A 23241-nucleotide genomic window follows, 5' to 3' on the forward strand; every position below is an offset into this window, starting at 1 on the left:
TGAGATGTCAATATGAAAAGTATAAGAGGAGGCTTGAGGGTCACTTGGAGAATACACCAGAGTGATCAGTCATTCTATTCTCTAGAGCGGGGTTTTGCTAAGAGAGATAGAATCAGTGATCGGGAGAGCAGCTGAGGGGCATTGAGTACAGAGAAACAGAGAAGGCAGAGATTGTGCCGGGAGAGCAGCGCAGCAGCCAAGGAGGGTGACGTAGAGCCAGTAAGAGCTCACGCAGAGGCAACCAAGTGTTGCGCAGAGCACTAGAGGGGCCAGCGTAGCTGACGCAGAGGCTCTTAGAGTTGACGCAGGGCCTCCTGGGACAGACGCAGGCCAAGGAAGGCTGGTGCAGGGCCAGCGCTGGGCTAGGAGAGGCTGATGCAATCCAGATTGGGCAGATGCTGGGGTTGCAGAGCAATTTTTTTTTGAGGAACTGCCGGAAGGATTTTCCGGGGTTTCAACCAGGAGATTTCTCTCAAATTGTGAGGTATAGTTGCTAAGGAAATTTTCTGTTGGGTAGGCCAGTTTCGGCACCCAGATTGTACTCTGATGTTGCTTAATAAGAAAACCCTTAGATATCTGCACCGGTTTTCTTGCATTGGGTTTTTCCGGGGACATTGGTCCAAAAATAATCATGTCATGTGGTGTGTTTGTTCTTGTTTCTTTTAGTTGCTGATCTGTAATATGTTGAGCATGCACTGGTGTTTATTTTTAGTATTTACTTTGTAAATAACTTGTTAAAGAAAAATAACAAGTAGGTAGGAATAAATCAGAAAAAGTGCATGAAGGGTTTCTAAACTAAGTAAAATTAGAAACTTCAACAGCAAGGCCTTGACTAACAACTCTATCTATCCAATAGATTAGATCACAATGCTAAGGAGACAAATGATTTATAAACACCTTCATGATTTTCTTTCAACGCACATACCCCATCCAGATGTTCACAAGGTATGTCCTTTTAGGACCATTCCCATCTTGGATTTACGCATCCTTATGGAACCTCCTCTTCAACTACTCTTGCCTATTGGATGCCCTACCTCATCCTCACAGAGTATCGATATCAGTCTGAGATGCTTACCCAATCCTCCATTCTTTCTTCATAATGTGAAGACAAGAATGCTGTGTCTATCTTTCAATCTCAACTAGGGAGGTATACTCCTATAAAAGGAGTATACCCAACATCCCTCTTAACTAGGGACTTGTTTCCAACAACAACTATCTGCTCTCTGGTGGAGATCATGGTACTATCAACTGCTTATAGGGCTACTCCTTTCTGCATCATCATGACATGGATGAATTTCAACTTCTTCATCACGAAGCCATCTTCTTCCAGAACTTCTTGGTAGGGCATCGGCCATCTTTTACATCACTTCCCTTCATATTGTTGAACCAATAGTCATGTCATCCTTATGTTCATCGAGAATTTATCTTCTTCGTCATCATCTGGATATCCTTCATACTGCTACCTTTTTCAAAGTCATGTTTCTTCTAGGGTTTGCCATCCAAGTCTATGTGTACTAGTTGTAGGAGAATTTCTACAACCCTCTTCCAATATCCCTGTTCCAACCCAACTAGATGTTTGCTTTCAAAATCAAACAATGAATCATTAAATCAAAATTACCTATTTATGATGGCCCTTCGTCATTTGCAACATCAACATTCTGCATATTGTACAAATCCATCTTCAAGACATTTACTATCAAGGTTCTCCTTCTTCATCATACATATCAGGGTCTTCATACCTTCTCCATGGAGATGTCATAGCTAATCCTTCTAATTGTTATCATATGTTGATTACTCATCTTATCTCAAGTGATTATAGATACATCTATACGAACTCTTCTTTCAACTTTTTTCATACACTGCTTCCTCAGGATCTCAATACATGGTTCCTTCATCATAGGAACAATTGTTGCCAACCACCTCATATTCTTCATGAGTTCATATGGTGTTGATTCCGTCTTGTCATCATGTAGAAGAGTTCAAGGCACTTTGTATATATGCTTTCATGTATCATTCATAAGGAAGAGTCCCTTCTTCTTCATTCATGCTCATGAAATAGAGCATTTTAACCATTTTATCTGCAATTAAGTGATGACATGACTTTATCTATCTATCAAAGTTAACAAATATGTGCATACCTCTTCCTTCATGTGATCATCTAGGCTTCCTTCAACAACTTCCCTTTCCTTGCTTGAAGATGAAAATGCTTCAACTAATTTGTCATGCTGCACTTTTCTGTCACCATACCTTCATTCTTCTAAATTGTGGATCCCACACAAGGTAATGTAGACTATCTGTGTGACACTTCTTCTAAGTAGAGGTGAACCTTGTAATGAAGATTCCAATGGAGGATCTTAGTGATCCTTATTCTGCAAATGCTTCTTCCTAATGATGATGAGGTGTGATGAAGTATTCTCTTTCTATCTTGCTAGATGACTTTCTTCAACCATTCAAACTGTTACTTTGACTATTCTTTCATGCTTTCTATGATGTCATCTTAATACTGCTATAATGCTTTTTATCATGATTGCAGTGCATCCTACCATAACTTGCTAACTTCTATATACTGAAAATAAACTAAATGTATGTGAGAGACCTTTTAATAGTAGAGTTTTTTCACTCCTTCCTTCTTTGACTTCTTTTCTTCTGGTTCCTCTACTTCTTCGGTCACATGGGCTTTACTTCTTTCTTTCCTTTTCTTGTTGCGCTTCTTGAGTTTAGGACGATTCCTTTTGAAATGCCCATATTCATTACATTCATAGCACTGAATCTTAGACATGTCAATTTTCTTTTGAAATTTCTTTCAAGGCTCAAACTCTCCAAATTTCCCTTTCTTCCTTGTCATAGCTGCACATGCTTGTGTTTTTTCATTCAATCCAATGCCATTCTTTGTCTTTAATCTGGTTTCTTCAATCTTATATAATGACCACAGATCACTGATTGGAGTGGCTTCCTTCTTTCCATAGATGCTTGATACAAAGTTGCCCCATTCATTTGGTAATGCTTTGATTAAAAGAGTAGTCATCTCTGGATCTGACATCGTTTCTCCTAGCTCTTGTAGTTGATTTCTTATTTGAGATACCTTCATGAGATATGAAGCCACCCCTTCTTCCCTTGAAACTTTCATCTTGTATAATTCGGTTCTTTATGATATTATTTCTCCTATAGTATTTACAAAGAACAATTTGACCAACTTGTCATAGATTTCTTTTGATGTCTTCAACTTTGCTACATAGGGGGTGAGAGAATCCTTGATTGATTCAATGAGGATTCTTTGAGCCCTTATTTCTCCTTTCATATACTCTGATAGTGCTTGAGATAGTTCTTGTGTAGGTTTGATGATTGTGCCCTTGACATATTCAATAACTTCATTTTGTATGAGGATTAAATCTATTCTCTTCTTCCATGCAAGGTATTTCAATGTCCCAACAAGTTTATTGTTCTCCTTGCAGAAATAATTCATTTGGTTTTTAGGTTGAGACATAAATATAAAGTACTTACTTGACAAATGAAGATGCCTCCTTTGATGATGATGTCTTCCATTATATGCCTTTCTTGATGTTGATCTTCCTTCTTTAGAATGGCAATGCTACTTCTTCAAGATAAGGAGAAATGTTCTTCTTTCTTCAAAGTTGTTTGAGATGTGATCCTTTCTTCAATGTAAGGGAGATCACTTTGATTCTTTTGATGATGAAGTGCTCTTCTTGCTTTATTTGGATGTAGAATGTGAGAGACTTCCCAAGATGCTTCAAATGTGTAGAGTCCTTCTTTCTTTGAGTGCAGATAGGGTCCTTGAGGCCTTCTTCTTCTTCTTCTTACAATTGCTTATCTAATATTGCAACATAAAGAAGTTTTATAATAAGTGATTGTTACAGCATAGAACATCAAAATTTCAACATGAAACCTCTCTTTTGTTGCAGATTCTATTTGTTACAACTAATAAATCTTTAGATCTTCAAGACAAATCAGCTAAATACATGTGTAAAATATATTAGAAATGATACTTGTACATATCCTTGATTAGATCCAACAATTTACCCAATTTTCCCTAAGAAAATGCTTGCTAACTAAGATAAATAATTAAAAACCAGCAAAATAATTTATCCTAATCTAAAGCACGGAAAATAAAAAGTTCGAGTTTTTTTTTATAAAAGAGGTGGTTGTTGGGTTATACCAATGCTTTTACTTTCCTCACCATTGCGAGAGTGCAAAATTGACACCCTCTTAGGTCGATATAGCTTGCTAAACTCAAGAGTGTGGGTTTGATTTTGAGTAGAAATAGCCCCCCTTATTGACTTAATCTCTTTGATGATTTTCGAACCCACTTAGGAGTGGCGTCTGCAGTCTTAAAATCTTGTTTGTGATGAATACAAGACCCTACACAATTTGAAACTCCTTCTTGGAATGGTTTGATTGCTTGGATCGATCCGCTTGCAAAACAAATTGATAAAGTGGGGTCGGCACCTAGTTTCCCCTTTCCACGTGACTATGTAGACCCTAATGGCAAGAGCTTTTAATCTTAGTGTAGTTTTACTTATTACCAAGAAAATAAGATTAAAACCCCAATAGCATATATCAAGAAAAGAGTGAAAATAAAAATTACTCCACACAATGTATATAGAATAATATAGAATAGACAAAGGTTTGCAAAAAATGAGCTCTTTTATTATGATGGCACAAATCTCAAAGGACAACAACAACATTACAAATGTGGGGAGGCTACCATTTGTTGAAAAAATTATAACTGCTAGCTAATGGCTAATTAACAGTTAGTTTTGACTCCCTTAAGAAAATATTTTATGAGTCATCCACATGTTGGAGACTTAGTAAATAATTCATGAATATTACAAAATAATTTTTAATTCACCCACTAGGGGGTTGATTTTGACAAATTTCCCCAAATTTGCTCAAGACTCCCCTTGCTCATGGTGCATGATGGTTGATAGTCAAAATAATATGCTTGCTAGCCTCAACATTCCACTTTTTGGTCCATGATGAATTCAACTTGGTCCATGGAGGACTGTGACTTGATGAAGGAACTCGACTTGACTTTTTCCCTTGAATAATCCAAACTTAGTCACTCTTTTGTTGGATCTTCATCGTCCTTGCCCTTTTGGCAATTCTGGAACCTGGGTATTGCTTTACTAATCCAGATTTGTACGGAGTATCTCTAAGGTTTTCCATATCCTATAGGGCGTTGCCACATCATCACCTTGTATGCCATGTCATCACTTCCCTGTGCTGGTTCTCTAGTGCCCTAGTTGATCTCTGAAATCTAACACACGAGTATTGTTCCTCTCTTCATGTTGATCACTTTTGATGTAACACATGTATGCTTTTGCCCAATATCTTGTTATGCCCCCTAGAAACCTGCTCTGACTTGATGACCAAGTTTGACCACACTTTAACTAGCCACTAGATGATCTGATTGGAAAATTTCATGCGGCATGGAATCCTCTCATCAAAATGCACAATATTAGACCAAGTTGTCTGTTGGACCTTTGAGACCACTTTGCATTGGGAATCATGAATTGCCTCTGAAAATGTGAAATGCTTTCAAATGAGACTGTCATGCTCTCAGAGCTGTCATAAGGAATACTGCATCAAAGCCAAGGCCATCTGAAAACTCAATAGACCCTAACCAGGTGGAATGATATAGGTGCCTCTTGACATACGTTGGACTGGCCCATACATGGGTTTTCACCCCTAAATGTAGTGTCACATAAAACCACGAGTCCAGAAGAGAGTTCACCTAAGGCCCTTGGAGCATAAAAGTTCAGTAATAGACAAAAATGTATATATAATTTATTAATAAAACTGAATGATGGTTTTACAATGAGGGTCCCTGGCTTATATACTATCATGGGTACCTTTTCGGGAAAGGGCATGATCTTATGATCGTGCCCTTTCGTCTAATTACACTAAATAATTGTTACAAAATAATTTTTACATAACATTGCCTCCCTCTTGAAAAGATGCTTTGTTCTCAAGTCATACCTAACGACAGGTGTTTTTGGAGAAATGCTTCTGTCTCCCAAGAGGCTTCTTCTTCTGGTAGATTCTTCCACTTGATAAGGTATTCTTTAATTACTCGTGAACGTAACTTCTTCTCCCTGGTGGTGATGATCCCCTCTGGTTCTAGAATGAGCTTGCCTTCATCATCTAACATTGGCAGGGTAGTTTGTGCTGATTGGTGCTTGCCCAATGCCTTTTTAAGACAAGATACATGAAAAACGTTGTGAACTCGACTATTATCAGGAAGGCTTAAGCTATATGCCACTTGGCTGATCTTTTTGTTGATCTGGTACGATCCATAGAATTTCGGTGCCAGCTTGTTTTTACCCTTCTGCTTTAGGGATACTTGTTTGTAAGGTTGAAGCTTAACAAATACCCACTCTCCAACTTCAAATTCTCTTTCCGATCTATGCTGGTTGGCTTGTTGTTTCATGCGATTCCTTGCAATACTTAGATTTTCTTTCAATGTTTGAAGGATTTTTTGGGTCTCTTCCAACTGGTCTTTAACTGCCGAAACTCTAGTTTCGGTGAAGGCCAAGTCCTTCCATTTATGAGGTTCATAGCTGTACAAAGCTTGAAATGGGGTCATCTTTGTGGATGTGTGATATGTTGAATTGATACCAATGTAACGAATAAAGTTTAGTTACACTCTGATACCAGATGGAGCATAAAAGCTCGGTAATAGATAAAAATGTATATATAATTTATTAATAAAACTGAATGATGGTTTTTACAATGAGGGTCCCTGGCTTATATTACTGCCATGGGTACCTTTTCGGGAAAGGGCATGATCTTATGATCGTGCCCTTTCGTCTAATTACACTAAATAATTGTTACAAAATAATTTTTACATAACAGCCCTCCTATCCTGTCCAGGCCGAAAGTAACTCAAAGTGAAACTTTGAGGTACCAGCCATGGTCCGACCAAGACAACAAAATAGAGACTCAATGACAAAGACAAGTGTCTAGGATACCTAATACAGGGCGCTACATGGTTTTTATATCGTTGTTGATTTGTGACCTTGGGCTTACAATGATGATGAAAGATGCTGCAAAAGTTTTTATGCCCCCCTGCTGACATGCGGGATAACAAGGACCATGGAAACCCTCATATGGATCCAATGAGTAATTGACTAACTCAGGCTCGATCATATAAACCATAGCTGCTGAAAGATTTCAAATATACAAACTAAGAACTGGAAAAAATGTGAACCGTTCATGAAATATTTGAACAAAAAGAACCACAATTTACCCTAAACAAAAGCTGTGATTTTGAAGGTTCCCCTTTTTTTTTCTTTTGAAAATCTCCTAGAGATCGACAGGGGGAACCTCCTGATGCTGGGGAATGCTGCCATCTCTCAACTGCAGGCATTGATGATCCAGAAATATTGAGGATGGCAGGGAAACATGGATGGAAAGTTAGAAACTTAGCATGCAACATCAAGAACCCAGTCATGGATGTTCTGGAGGGACATACCGTCAATTCAGTATCAGTTTGGCTATGATCTGGTTGAATACCAATCTCCACATTCTAGAGTACTGTTGTCACAGGTGAAGGCTGAAAGAAAATTCGTCATTCTTTGCTTTCACTCAAATTTATTACTGCCCACACTAACATCAGCAACGAATTATCTGAGACCACCCATCTATCTGATTTAGATGTGATCAGATACTCTGTAAGTATAAAAACTGAGAAGCATATTTCATCCAAATCAGACAGCTATGTGACAAGCTGTTCACATATTCTGGCTTATATACTTCTAAAAGATGCAGTGTTACATGCAGTTAGCTTTTCCACCATTATATTTTTAGTATCCAGTGTTAAAGATACAATTATCTGTTTTTATGAAATTGCAAAATATGTCTGGTTACAGTTAGTATGGTACCTTTATCATGGAGTTTTTAATGTTTAAACTAATGGATTGAAGTAGCGATTTATGTAAGTAGGTTCCTTGCTACCAAGATTTAGTTTGTGAAAGAAAATGTCAGCGAGTACGTGATTGTGGGCGCCATGCTTGCAGACGGCGATGTTGTGATGGGGATTGCCCTCCTTGCGCGGAGGTATAAATTTCAGATCACAAACTACCTGTTATAATCTTTCAACTGTTCATCCTTCAGCTATCTTTTTTTTGACTCTTAGGTACTTTTGTGACCACATATCAGAATTAACTATTGGGTTTTTAGATTTGTGGCAGAAAGCTTCGATGTAACAATCACAAATGTCCTGCTCCCTGTCACAGGTATTTCAGATGTTTCTGTAGTAATTTGCTACAATGATTTTGTTGTATTAGGAGAGTGTTTTACAAGAGCACACTTTGAGGGTTTCCTAGCAAGTTTGTTGCATTTTTGAAAAACTTGTAATATCCTGTCCTGATGACTATTATTATGCTGAATATTTATTGAACCGTTTGAAAAAGAGGCATGAATACAGATTGGAACGAGATTTTTGACACATGTAAGATTCATCAAACCAATATCCATATTATGTGTGCAGAATCAAGACACTGAATTCGTGGAGTTTATTATAGTTTCTGATAGCACACATGCATAATTGGAAAATATTGGTTGATATCTTGAAAAACCAGAATATAATGTATGGCTACTAATTTTCAGACCATGGTAACCAGATGCATTCAGAAACTAAAACCTAGACCTGGTACTGAAAACCCGGACTTCAAGCAAACAGTATGTTCTGAATACTTTATGAGCACATCTCACTAAAAATATGAACAACAAATACACAGATCTGAACTCCCAAAATGACATTCGTATTCTATTAACTGAAAAGAATAAACTCACAATTTCAAACAGCTCAAATCTGTAACTTGCTGACCAACCTATGGAATGCCTTGCCACTCCTTTATAGACTAGGACAGTTAATGCGATCCAACATTGAGGTGGTTATAACCACTTTGCGCATTAATTCATGAGATCCATTAATTTAAGAAAGTTTGTTATGGAGGAGGGACACCCAGCCTAAAAGGATGCACTAGGCATAGATTTCATGACCAAACAGTCTCATTTGCAGAAGCGTCTACCCTTGAGGAAGATTCCTGGATTCTCTCATGCATTTTATATCATTACTTTAAGAGATCCATGGATTTAGAAGAGTGCTCCTCTTGAAAAGTTACTAAGTAGCCTTTAGAGCATCTTAACATATCAAAGGTTGTTACATGGCATAACCAACTTTGTTAGTCTATTATTGTTTGACTTATCACATTAGTTGGTTATGAGAGAAAATGCTATTATAATTGTTTTCCTGGTTGTAAGGACATATTTTATTGTTCTTCTTGGAGAGGAAAAGGGATCTCGATTCTCAACCACCCACTCCTATTTTAAGTAGGGGAGTTGTTGAGGAGGTTTGAGTTGTAATATTTTATTGTGCTTCTTGGAGAGATTAGTGGATGAAGATTGTTTATTGTGAAAGTAGTTGAGCTCAAACCTATATAAGGGTTTTCTTTCTCCATTTGAGAGGTGTCAATAAAAAAGCTCCCAAGCTTTGGAATAAAAAGTGTTTTATCTAAGCTATTGTGGAATATATGTACAACTTTTTTATATGTATGACAGATATTCTTGGTGCACATTGGTGAGTTTACACAACAGGTTTGGTTTGTTAAAGTCAATTTGAGAACTATAGAGGAGTAGTCTTGCTATGTTGGAAGAGGTATTCATAAAACCTCTTTGTCACTTTGTCTTAGAGAGAAGAAACTTATGCCTTAAATGTGAATGCATAATTTTTATCTTTAGATAAGGCCACTACTGGATTGATTTGGATGTGGAGCTCACCATAGAGTCCCTTCCCTTTCATCAATTTGTAATATCTTCTTTGCCAAATCTAGGCTTGCCAGAGTCTTGTATTTATAGTCAAAACCTACCCCTAGATCTTTTAAATGGTTGCCCATTAAGTTGCATGCATGACACCATAGCCCAAACAAAATAAGACATTGTTCTTCCCTTTTCCATATTTCAATTGATGTAAATATTCATCCTTATTTAATATATTGTTGAAGTTGAAGAAGAGATCAGCCAGCACAGATTCTGATGCACGAAGGGAAAACTGTAAGGGGGATTTGGGGATGTTTTCTTACCCTGAATTAACTGTCCAGATTTCTGATTTGGTAGTTGAACTACCCAATTGCCAACGATTATGAGAAGAATGGCGGAGTGGTATTGAATTGCTTCAGAGGTATGGGCTATGTTGTTGCCTAAGATGTACACCTAAGTGTGGGACAAATTTCTAAGCCCGAAAGGTATAATCTTTATGGTACAACCCTCAGAGTAGGGGCTGTCATCTATTCCCACTCACTTCGTTTAAGCTCTCTCCTAGGCAAGCTAAGGAGGGTAGTCCCTAAAGATGGAAAATGAAGGAAACCTTGCTGAGACAACAAGTCTAGGAGATCTAAGGGCAAGGCAATTATTTATCTAGGTAACTTGATTAAAGATTATTTAGCAAGTTTGATCATTAAAAGAGCAATTTAAATGTTCGAGAGATAATGTCAATAAGATCAATAAGACAATGACTGGATTAACAATGATAAACCAATGCCTTATAACAATGCTCAATAAGGATTCAACACTTGCAAAATATAATAATATTTCAAATCACAAGATAAATAATGTTGCAAGGCAAGTGTTAGTACCAAAAATGACACAATATTAAGAGATGAACAAAAGATATAACTTGCAAGAATGAAATAAACTTGTACTTTTATTTAATTTAAGAGATGTTAAAATAAATATATGACAATATTAGTGGACAATGAGCAAGGAAATTAAATGACAAATACAAGAGCAATGATGTAATATTGCAAGTAAAGATAAGATGCTCACAAACTAACAATATGCCAGATGAGAGAAAGTTAGATAGATGATTGCAAACTAAACTAGGTGAGATGCAAGGTCTTGGTTAATTTTAGTTATATGCCTACTCTAGGTGAAGCCTTCTCCTCAATTGTTTTGAAGCTAGTAAGAAACAAAGTTGTAGAGAGAAGTGTCGGGGAAGGAGGTTGAGGCATCATTAATGATACTTACCCAGGACTTCTAACCACCCATGTGCCTCCGTTCCTACAAGGGATTTCCCACAAGAGAACTGCAAGGTCACCTGTGTTAACTGTGAACGGGGGTCTAACTTCTCAAATTGAATGCGAAGAAGGTGATCCTAACTTTCTATACAACCAAGTTTATGCTTGTAGGTAAGTTTTAAAGATGCAGATTAAGAACTTAAAATGCAAGATGACAATGCAATTGCTTCAATGAGAACAAGATGCCAATATAATTTCAATCACTAAATAAACAAATATGGTAAAGGCACAAGATTACAAGTTATCAATAATAATCAAGATCTATGTTACTTGGGATCGGGAGCGAAAGCGGGGAGTGGGAGCGAAAACGGGAGCGGGAGCGACACTTTCAGAAGCTCCCGGTTTGGGAGCGAATCCCGGAGCGATTTTTTAAATATATATATATATATATATATATATATATATATTTATTTATTTATTTTTATTTTTTGATACATATATGTCAACAAAAACATGTAGAATGAATTAGATATAAAAAACATAAAAAAACATAGATTGATCATTTAACCATATCACATCAGTCATCTAGAAGTTATAATCTTCATCAACCATGTCCACAAGTTAGTAACATACATATTACAACTGCAACATATTGAGTCTCGTGAATCATGATTCATCAAATTCAATCTTAAAGTTTCAACTTCAAGCTTTCAAAATTGAAAATTCAATATATAACATTTATCATCATTGATCACCAAAGTTGTACTTGTAAGCTAAGTTTAACCATTACAAGAAATAATATCTTAGATATTTCTAACTTCTAACTGTTAACATGAAATGAAATGTTATAAAATGAAACATGAATAATGAAATGAAATGAAACAACTTTAGTCTTTCACAAAGCATCATATTCATAATTCACAATCATTACCAATGAGTTATAATTGCCAACTTCAAACTTCAAATTTTCATTGTCACAGTCATATATTGTTTACACAAAATATCATTATGATATGAAAGAGTCAAGAGTCAAGAGTCAAGGACTCAAGACTCAACAGTTACGAAAACTAATAGAAACTAGAAAAGACAAGTAAACTGTAAATCTACATGTGGCCCTTGCCACGAGAGTCTCCAGGAGTATAAGCAAGTCGTTGTGGTCTTCTAGGAGTCTCCCGCATAGACCGACGACCAGAACTAGAAGGCGCATGCCCTCCACGTGAGGGTGTAGATGGAGGTGGCGACAGCAAAGGAACAAGACTCGGAACTCGAGCACTGCTACTGGATGGTGGAGGTGGCATGGCTGTTGCAGCTGCTTCATCTTCATCCCTTATAAGTTCCTCTTCCAGTTCTTCAATATGTATAGTGCCATCCTCAAAATTGTCATCCTCTGGGTGGTTGTCCCAAATTTTATATGTGGGATCCTCATAAGCTCGATCACAGTAATGACTCAACAACCTCAAGTTGTAGTGCACATAAACCAAGCTTTCTGCCCGGTTTTCATTGAGTCTGTTTCTTTTCACATTATGTATGAAGCTGTAGGTGCTCCAACACCTCTCTACAGAAGAAGTATTTACAACCTGTGATAGAACTTTTTTTGCCAATTTTGGCAAAAGTCCATGGCCGCCATATGTTTCCCACCATGTGAGAGCATCAAATCTGTCTCTGTCTTCCATTGCATGGAAGGTACCAAACAAACCAGTGCCACTGAAGTATTTGCCTATTTCAAGGCGCACAGCTGCACATTCCTCCCTGTCAGGTATCAACTTTTCCAATGCTTGCAATTATCCACTAGTTACCTCTGCATATAAATGGGGTTTGGTCCTAATCCCACCCCTTGGTGCAGGTTGGCCCAACCAAGATGTAGAGTAGTATTTTGGCGTAAGGATATACGCCAAGCAATGTAGTGGAAGATTAAGTTTATTCCACCGTACATACACAAAATCGTGAATCAGTTTGTACAAGTCGGGATCTCTATTATGAACAATATCTTTTATTTGCCCCAACATGGTATCCATCTGCTCATACACCTCGCCTATCACTGGTTTATCTGTATCTGCAAACAGAATCATGTGATAAATGGGCTTGGTGAAATCCAATACTTGCCTCACACTTGACCAAAACTGACCATCAAGAGCGGCCTCCTCCACCAGTTCAAAGCCTCGCCTGTCAGCTGCATTTGTAGCCCTTTCCTTTAATACCTGCCAGTGTGGACTTGATACCATGCTAGCCAATGACTCTCTTACCTTCAAAAGGCGCTTGAAGGTGAGGTAATAGCTACCAAATCTGGTCTTCGCAATCTTCAACAACTCCAATCTTGAGTGACTGCGGAAAAGGCCATGGGTTTTGCTATGATTTGTAATAAATTTTATCATTTGTTTGCCTTTCTTGTACAAATCACCAATCCATTTGTATTGTGCATTTTTGTTCTTGACAACATCATGCATCAGAAGGTTCAATGTGTGAACCAAACATCCAGACCAAAATATGTTGGGGTATTTATCCTTAATAATTGCTCTCGCTGCCTTACAATTAGGAGCATTATCAGTGATGACTTGGATGACATTGTATGGCCCAATACGGTCAATTGTTTCAAGTAATGCTTCTGCAATGTTGATGGCGGTCTTGAACTTGTCTGAGTAATCATATGCAGTTAGAAATATGGCACCACTAACAGACACAGCAAGAACACTTATCAATGGCTTGCCTTTTACATTTGTCCATCCATCAGATACAATGGACACTCCATGGTCAGTCCAAGAACTTGTCATTCTATTCAAAGAATGTGATATTTTTGCTTTTTAATGATCAAATCCAACGGTTCTTGCCTTGTCATACCCAGGGCTCTTGAATCCTTTAGGGGCATCATTTATGGCAGAAACCATTTCGTGCCAATAAGGTGAGCGAAGAACATTGAATGGTATCCCACATGCATAGAGAAACCTGTAAACCTTTGAATCCACATCATTCCTACACCCCTCATCAAGGAAATATGATATGGTTCTATGCCTTAAAGCTGGTGATCTTGTGCCTTCATATCCATTGCCTTGGGAGGATGTTGAAGCAGTTCTTTGTGCTTGTGATTGTGAGCTTGGTTCAAAGAAACCCCTTGATTTTTGAGATTTGTATTGGGCTTCCTCCTCCCTTATGTATTTGGCTCTATCTGCTGCTGACACAACTGCACAAGTTTTGATTCCTATTTGTTTATCTCCATCCCATGGCCTTTTCCTGCAGAGGTGTTTTTTGGCACGGGTGTATGAACTTGTGTAATTATTGTTGCAATGGGGGCAATGAAATTTAGTGGTTCCACCCCCTCTCCCTGCTTCAAGCCTGTTAACATATTTTCACAATGGGTTTTGGTCTTGTTTAGTTTTTCGAGAGTCATGTTCCCCCTCCTCCGGCTCCTCCTCATCGGGGTTGTCGTCAAATCCACTTTCTCCAACTTATTCATCCCCCTCTTCATTTTGGCCCCTCCGTTTCCTACTCTCCAGCACCATAATAACCAGAAAAGGGTTCAAGAAGAGGAAAATGCCAAGAAATATAGCTAGATCCATGATGTTTGATATTTGTAGGCTTTTGAATCTGCAAAATTTAATGGGAATGGGAATGGGAATGGGAATAGGAATGAGAAAATTAATTTAATTTATTTAGATTAATTAATTTAATTTATTTAGATTAATTAATTTAATTAATTAATTTTATTTAGATTCATGATTTTTTTACTAAATAAACTAAACTAAACTAAATTAAACTAACTAAACTAAATTACTAAATTACTACTTAACTAAGGTTTAAAATACTAAATTACTAAGTTACTAACCTCTTTGCAGGCTTGCTCCTTGCTCTTCGGTGCTTGCTCCTCGCTTCTCCTCGCTCCTTTGCTCTTGCTCTCCAGCTTCTACTCAACTCATTCTAGTGACAATGATTTTTTTTTTTGCCCCCAAGTCATTTTAAAACATATATATATATATATATATATATATATATATATATATATTTTTTTTTTTTTCTTCGCGTCCGCGATTTCTTTTTCTGCGCGGATCGCTCCCTGCGTCGCTCGAATCGCTCCCGGAGCGAAAATTAATCGATTGGGAACGATCGCTCCCTTTTGCCCCCAAGTCATTTTAAAAAATAATATATATATATATATATATATATATATATATATATATATATATATATTTTATTTTATTTGTTCGCATCCGCGATATTTTTTATTTTTAATTTAATTTAATTAATTTATTTATTTTTTTCTATTTTTTTTAATTCTCCACGCGGATTGCTCCCGGCGTCGCTCGAATCGCTCCCAGAGCGAAAATTAAATGATTGGGAGCGATCGCTCCCGATTTTGGCAGGGAGCACAAACTTTTTTATTGGGAGCGCGCTCCCGAGCCGCTCCCGCTCGGAGCGTGGATTGGGAGCGGGTTCGAAGGGGGGGAGTGCTCCCCCGCAACTCTGATCAAAATAATAACTCAATGAAACAATAGAAAATTGCTTAATGAGATAAATGTTACAACAAGATTCTAAAATGTCTTTAGACAATAGTGAGTTTAAGGTGTTCTTTTCTTGTTTAGACCGTTGATGGTTGAACAATTAAAGATTATAGACAATTCTCAATTGTTAAATGGCAGATGAGATTTCTAATAGTGATTAGAAAAAGTACTTTAGATTATAAACAACAATTGAAGCAAGGTAGTAAATACTTCAATGTGATTAGATCAAAAGCAACTAGGAAAATGCAAGTTAGAGAATACAAAGCAATGTTAGAGGGTTAGTAGTTGTATCTAGGCTAGCAAAAGTAAAAATTCTCCCTTTTAATAAGGAGATGAAGGATTCCAAGGGATGAAGATCCCAACCTCCCCAAGAGAAAGATAGACTTTTATTAATGAGAATTACAAACAAGAAGAAGCCTTTGAGAATTTGTAAGGCCTTTCACATCAAGAAGCTTACAATAGAGATAATAGCTTTACAAAACCAATAACCTCCTCAAGGGAGAAGCAAATCCACATATGATAGCTTTAATTATCTTCAAGGATCAATCCTCAAGTATTTTGGTTCTCCAACAAGGTGACTGTTGAAAATTTGGTAGCTCAGGGATGAATTTCTAAAAATAGAAAGTTTAAAAATAAAAAGTCTAAAAGTAGAATTTCTAAAAATATAAAGTCTCAAGTATGACTTTCCAAAAATAGTAAATCACCTTGCATCATTTGGTAATCAAGTATTGTTGATGGAAAATCCCTTCTGATCATCAATTAATCCTAATAGTAAATTTCGACTTAATCATCAATATTATTATTATTATTCTTATGATACTGTTATATTATTATTAAAAAGAAATTCAAGTCAATCAATCATGGCTCTCAACAATGTTCTCTTACACTCATTATTGGCATGGCATATTCCTTTTACACTCTCATTAATGCTCTTACACTCTCTTACACTCAATTAAAGCATGTCATAAAAGATTCTCTTACACTGAATAAAAGCATGTCATAAAAGATTCTTCTTACGCACTCTTTAAGTGTGTGCATTTGCTGTTGCTACCAATGATCTTTATGCTACAACTTGTTCATATTTGGGTGAACTTATTCATTCTCTTGATCTCTCATTGTGCTCTGTATCTCTGTTGAACAATTGATTTCTAATAGAAGAAGAATCTGATTGGGTTTTCCCCTCTGTGGGTTTTGCCCTAGTCATTGGACCTAAATTCTTCGTCTCATTGTGTTCTTCACTGTCTTCTATTGTGCATTTGATTTATGTTCTATCTCCAATTTCTTATCTAATATTGCAAAACAAAGAAGTTTTGCAATAAGTGATTGCTACAACATAAAACATCATAATTTCAACATGGTATCAGAGCTTTGGTGAAGACAAGCTTCATTTGCAACTCTCTATCTACTGAAATATCTCTTGTTGTCCGCTTCATTTGCAACTCTCTTTCTGCTGAAATATCTCTTGCTGTCCACTCCATTTCCAACTCTCTTTCTGCTGAAATATCTCTTGTTGTCTGCTCCATTTGCAACTCATTTTCTGATAAAATATCTCTTGCTGTTCACTCTATTTATAGTCCATTTTCTGCTGAAATATCAAGTTCTGTCCACTCTATTTGCAACCTATGTTGCACAGGTTCACGAACCTGGGGGTGGGGTTCTCGAACCCGTCCTGGGTTCTCGTCTCCAAGAATTGAGTGCTGGCACAAGTACCTCTCAAAAGAACCCAAAAGAACCTAGTACTCAGTATCTTCGAGATGGGTTCTTTTGCGTAAATGGTTTCGCTGAACCCCCAAAATGGGTGTGTGAACCCCAAAAAACGGGTGCATGAGGGGTTCTTGACGGTGTTTTTCCTTTGTCCATAAATACTTTTCTTCTCACATTCCATGTAATGGCTTGTCGCTGGGTTGAATAAGTTCATGGAAGTTCAAAATTCCAGTATCAAACAAATGATAGGGAAATGATTTGATTTGGGTATTAGATATCCATATGATATATCAGACAAAAGATAATCTCTTTCTACCCAAGAGTAGCGTACTAATAACTTAATAAGTTTAATGCATTTTTAATTAACCAGATCACTATAATGACATTTTAACAGTTGAAGTTCGGTTTTAAATATTTCCAGGTTAATGTAGCCAGATCATTGTACCGTACTTTTATCTGAATATGGTAGAATCATACTGGAAGGGTTGTTATGCTATTTTCAATGCAAACCCTATTCTCAACCTTCATAGCTTATTGGGATGTAGTTAGTAGGTCCACTAAATATATAAGTTAAAGTGTTCATGAAAGGATTGGTAGAAGCATGGCATTATGTTATCTAGAAACATTCTCTGAGGGACTAATAATAATGGATTTCCCAAAGTTTCGCTTCATATATAGGTATTCTTTGACTGATAGGAATCAATTCATCTTTTCTAGCATGAATATGTCGTCCTTGTCATTAACTTCATTATAGACCTTAACAACATTGTGTTTCAACTTCATAATGAAGTTTATGTGTATTTTAAATGGATTTTAGTTTGTCAGCCAGTGTCATAGATGAATACCAGTTTGTTAGGTTTCAAGTTTCGACTTAAACAATTGTTAACATGCATATTGATAGGTTTCAACTTAAACAATTGTTAACATGTAAGTTGGAAGATTTCAAAATTTATATATATTATAATTTATAAAATATATGATATATATAAATTATAATATACCCTTGACAAACCCACGTACCCTGTTTCTACCCATCCCCAAACCCACGTTCCCTGGCAACATAGTTTGCAACCCATTTTCTGCCAAATTTTGCTGTCGAAATTTTGCTACTACCAATCTTCCATGATTTCAAGGAACCCAAGATATGATAGTAATTTTGTAGATAGTAATTAAACTGTTGAATGTGTTTAATAGTTGTGGTTTTGGTACTTGTTGATAACTGTAAAAGTAAAGAGTAGTTTTACTTTTGTTTATGCATGTGCAAAAAAAAAAGTGTTGCCTTTAAAAGAAGTATAGTGCATAGAAGGTTATGAAAGAATAACTGATAGAAATTGAATGTTGAAGATAGGGGGATTTTGACTCTCTCACATTATATGAGAAAGGTCATAATCTTATGGGTTTTGGTAATTTTGATATTAGAATTTACTAACAATAATCGTTGTAGGTAAGAATAATGACTTTTGCAAGAGATGGAATGATAGTTTTCTAAACTAACCTCTTTTGCAGTGATCAAAGATGGATTATAACTAATATCATCACAGTGATAAAAAATGGATTATAACTAATATCATTACAGACAATGAAGTCAATATGTATGATTTTCATTACATGCCTTCACTTTGAGATCAAGACTTGAAGATCTTTATAAAATTAATGGAAGACCTATCAATGCATTGATTCATGATAAGTAATTATCAATATAAACTGTGGCACCAAAAGTTCACTCTTCTTCACTATAAAGCATTACCTTATGTGAGAGATGGTTTCCGAAATGCTTGAGATTATAGTGGATTATGATGGAGTTTTCCAATTGGTGTTCAAAAAGATACATTTACTTTGTCAATGACATATGACTGATGGATAGTGGTAACTTATAGAGGCCAGATAAAGAGGGAGCTAACAACTTCCTTCAATCCTCATTAAAAGATAAGTATTTTCAAGTCTTATGTTGTTTCTTTGTGTTACTGCTCTTGTTTAGATTTATCTTTATAGATCATTGGTTATTCTTCTTGCATTTGTGTTTGAATGATTCTTCCATTAACTTCTTGACGAGGATGCGATAAGGAAAACAGATCCTGAAGATGATCAGGGTGCATAATAGTGCAGCTTGAGTAAACTCCAAGAGGAAGATGGTGCAAGGATAATGGAGCCGCTCTCACATTTAGAAAAGAAAATAATACCTGCCTCATCACTAGGTGTACTTTCATTATGTTTGTTTACTTTGCTACTATTGCTCTTGCTCTTGTTTTGGGATCAACAGGTACGTTTGATGAATGTGAGAACCAACTCCTTTGTATTGAGATTGAGGAAGATGTTGAGCCATCCCATGACTTGAGTGGACATGAAGTGGACAAGAGCTCAAAACTTCTGCAAGGACGCTGGAATCATGAAAGAGACCACAATACCATATAACCCATAACAAAGTGGTGTGGCTAAGAGAGAGAATAGAACTATCATGGAAGCAGTCAAAGTTATGTTGCATGATCAGAAACTACCAAAGTTTCTATGGGGAGACGCTGCTAACACAACTGTCTATGTTCAAAATAAATCTCCTCATCATGCCCTAAACAACAAGACTTCAAAAGAAGTCTTCTCTGGGGAAAAACCCGAGGTTGGGCACTTGAGGATCTTGGGTTACCTTGTCTCTTTCCGCATGCCAAAAGAAAAGAGGAACAAGCTGGAAGCTTTAGGTAAGAAATGTACGTTTGTTGGTTATTGTGAAAATTCTAAAGCTTACAAAGTATATGTACTTGGACAAAGAAATATAGAGTTTAGCAAGGGTGTAACATTTGATGAAGACACAACTCTTGGAATGGCAAGAGACACTTCTCTTCCTCCTGTTAATGTTGCTAGTCAAGATGATGCATTTGAGATACAAGAAAATCCTGAGCGTGAAATTGATCCTGTTGATGAACCCGTGGAGCTCATGGATCCTTTGGATACTCCTCCATGTGATTCCCCTGCTAAAAAGGAGACCTTTATGGCTTCGTGACACCCTTCAAAATGCTGATAAACATGTTGCTCCTAGAGGAACCCTCAGAAAAAGCAAGAAACCATGCCGGTTCCAAGGATATGTTGTAGCCATGAGAAACATTATTCAAGCTGAACCATGCACTTTTGAAGAAGCAGTGAAGGTTCAAGTGTGGAAAGATGCAATGGTTGAAGAATATGAGTCCATTCATAATGATATATGGAAAGTGGTTCCAAGGCCACAAGGTAAATCTATTGTGTCTTCGAAATGGTTGTTCAAAATTAAACATGGTGCTAATAGCAATATTGAAAAATATAGAGCTAGATTTGTGGCTAGAGGTTTCTCTCAAAAAGTGCGAATAGACTATGATGAGATCATTACACCTGTTTCCCGTTATGCAACCATCTGATCTATTGTGGCTCTAGCTGCTAGCCAAGGATGGTCCCTTCACCAAATGGGTGTGAAGACTGCTTTTCTGCATGGCTTCCTCAAGGAAGAAGTATTTGTCGAGCAACCACAAGGCTTTGAAGTACATGACTGGAAAACTCGTGTGTAGACTGAAGAAAACCCTCTATGTTTTGAAGCAAACTCTAAGAGCTTGATATGCCTGCATTGATAGCTTCTTGATGAAGCTTGGTTTTACTAGAAGTAATGCTGATCCAAATCTTTACTTCAAGATAGTCCAAGGTATGCCTTTTGATTTTAGTATTATATGTTGATGATTTATTTCTGACCGATAGTGAACATCTTATCCTCCAGTGTATTAGGGAGTTAGCTTCTGAATTTGAAATGATAGATCCTCACTTAATGCACTACTTTTTGGGTCTTGAATTATTGCATGGGACCTGGTGAGATTTTCCTTTCTCAAGGAAAATATGGTGAGAAGCAATTTCACCACATAGCTTTCCAATGGCGATGAACTTCAAGAAGCTATGTGGTGAAATTGTAGGTCCTGATTTGGCAACTCCTTTTGAGTATCGTCAATTGATTGGGGCATTGATGTTTTTAGTGAACACTAGACCAAACATATGTTTTGTGGTCAATATTGTGAGCGAATATATGATTAAACCATCTCATGCATATTAGATTGCTGCATAGCATGTGCTGTGATACTTGCATGGGACCATCAATATGGGATTGAAATATACTATTGGTGATATAATACTACATGGGTACTTAGATGTTGATTGGGCTAGTAACCCTATTGATAGAAAAAGCACATCTGGTTACTGCTTTAGCTTAGGATCTGCCACGATATCTTGGATGAGTAGGAAGTAAAAGTCTGTAGCCATCAGCACGACCGAAGCTGAGTACATTGCTGCTAGCATGGCTAGATGTGAGGCAGTATGGCTAAGGAAGCTCTTTGGAGATCTTTTTGAGCATGTTATGGACACAACAGTAATTTACTGTGACAGTAATGTTGAAATTTCTAAGTATTACCCGTTAGAAACTTTTTTTGTATTCTTTGGTTTATTTCTCCTACTTGTTAATTACAAACAAGTTATTTAAACATATAAATTTCGAAATAACGTTATAAACACAATACAGTCTCAACCATCTACAGATCAATAGCTGAAAGAAATAGCAAACACACAAGTGACACTGTTATTTTTGGACAACTCGTCCCCGGAAACACCCAACTTGGGAAAACTGGTGCAGCAATTCTGAGGGTTATTTATTATGCAGTATATCCTTGAGTACAATTGGGTGCCAAACTGGCTCACTCGACAGAGAAAAAATAACTAACAATAATACCTCTCTATTCGGAAGCATATATTTAGAAAATATGCCCCACGAAACCCTCTCTAGCACAACTGAAGCACTGCGTCAGCCCTCCTGGCCTCTGCGTCAGCCCTCTGAGGTACTACGCAGCCTCTACGGCCTTCTTCGTCACTCCTGCTGCCCTCTGCGTGGATGACGCAGGCCCTCTGGCCTTTGCGCTGTCTCAACTAACCTCTGCGTGGCCTGCTCTGGCTTTTGTGTCTGCCTCTTTGCCTTTGCGCTGCTCTCTCAGTACTATCTCTGCCTCTCTGTCCAGTGCTCACTGCCCCTCGCTGCAAACTGATCACTGATTCAACTTTTCTTAGCAAACCTTGTTCTAGAAAATCGAATGACTGATCACTATGGTGTGTTCTCCAACTGACCCTCAAGCCTCCTCTTATACTTTTCCTGTTGGTCCTTCAACGACCGAGATTACATCTCTAATCAACGGCTAAGATTAGATTTGGCTTGATCCATGTCATTTAGAACCTTCTAACCCAGTTTTATATTAATACCCATTAATATTTTATTTTTCCTAAGTTTAGACTTAGGAACTCCATTAAAAATATTAATTATTTTAATATCTCCTTAATCGGGTAGAATCTGCCCAAACCATTTATGGGTCTTGGAGATCTCATGTGCTTTAGCCTCTCCACCAATTTTCATGGCTAGAGCACATCTGATGCTACCCCAAATCAACACTCCCTCTTAGCGAGGACTGTGCTCTAGTAATACTCCACACTGAGCATCACTCTGATTATATGGCACTGGTACCTGTGTTGATGCTAGGCCTCCTTGCCCAACATCCTTTGCACCGCTGCATCCTGTATTGTTGCCCATGGCCATGCCACTACCACTGCTGCATCCGTACGATAGCTCCTTTTGCATCCGTGCTGCGGTTGGTCCATTCTCCCAACACTGCATCTGCACTGCAACCCCCTCTCACCATGCTGCATCGTGCTACTGCCAATTGCTACTGCACTGCAACTCAGTTACTAAGAAGTAAGTAACTGATCCACCCAACTACTGACATCCCTGTCAGGTTAGAAACACTTCCAATGCTGAAGCTCTCTCTGTTGCTATCAAGTGCTCCCTCTACTGCCTCTGCATTGCTGCAACAACTCCTTGCCTCTCGCACCGCTGCAACCATCTTTGTGCCATCCTGCACTGTTGCAACCTTCTCTGTGCCTCTCACATTGCTGCAGCCTGCTAGCTCTGCGTTGCTCGAGACTCCTGCACTGTAGCACTCTCCGCTGCTTCATCCACATCCGTTTCTACC

General features: G+C 37.5%; 1 protein-coding gene across 3 annotated transcripts in view; it reads left to right on the top strand.

The window, feature by feature from the left end:
* The window catches only part of NFXL2 (NF-X1-type zinc finger protein NFXL2), a 312418-nt gene that overhangs the window by 45910 nt on the left and 243267 nt on the right, over positions 1–23241 (top strand). For 2 of the 3 annotated variants that reach the window (XM_089436528.1, XM_089436530.1), the window contains exons 2-3: positions 7963–8076; positions 8200–8255. In XM_089436528.1, the coding sequence (XP_089292654.1) occupies positions 7963–8076; positions 8200–8255 (170 nt within the window). The remainder of the gene's footprint in view (positions 1–7962; positions 8077–8199; positions 8256–23241) is intronic. The other variant, XM_089436529.1, reaches the window with a different exon arrangement.

This window comes from Pinus tabuliformis, chromosome 5_2, assembly GCF_031772625.1.
Source record: "Pinus tabuliformis cultivar Carrire ecotype Pingquan chromosome 5_2, CPIR1, whole genome shotgun sequence".
Taxonomy (NCBI): Eukaryota; Viridiplantae; Streptophyta; class Pinopsida; order Pinales; family Pinaceae; genus Pinus; species Pinus tabuliformis.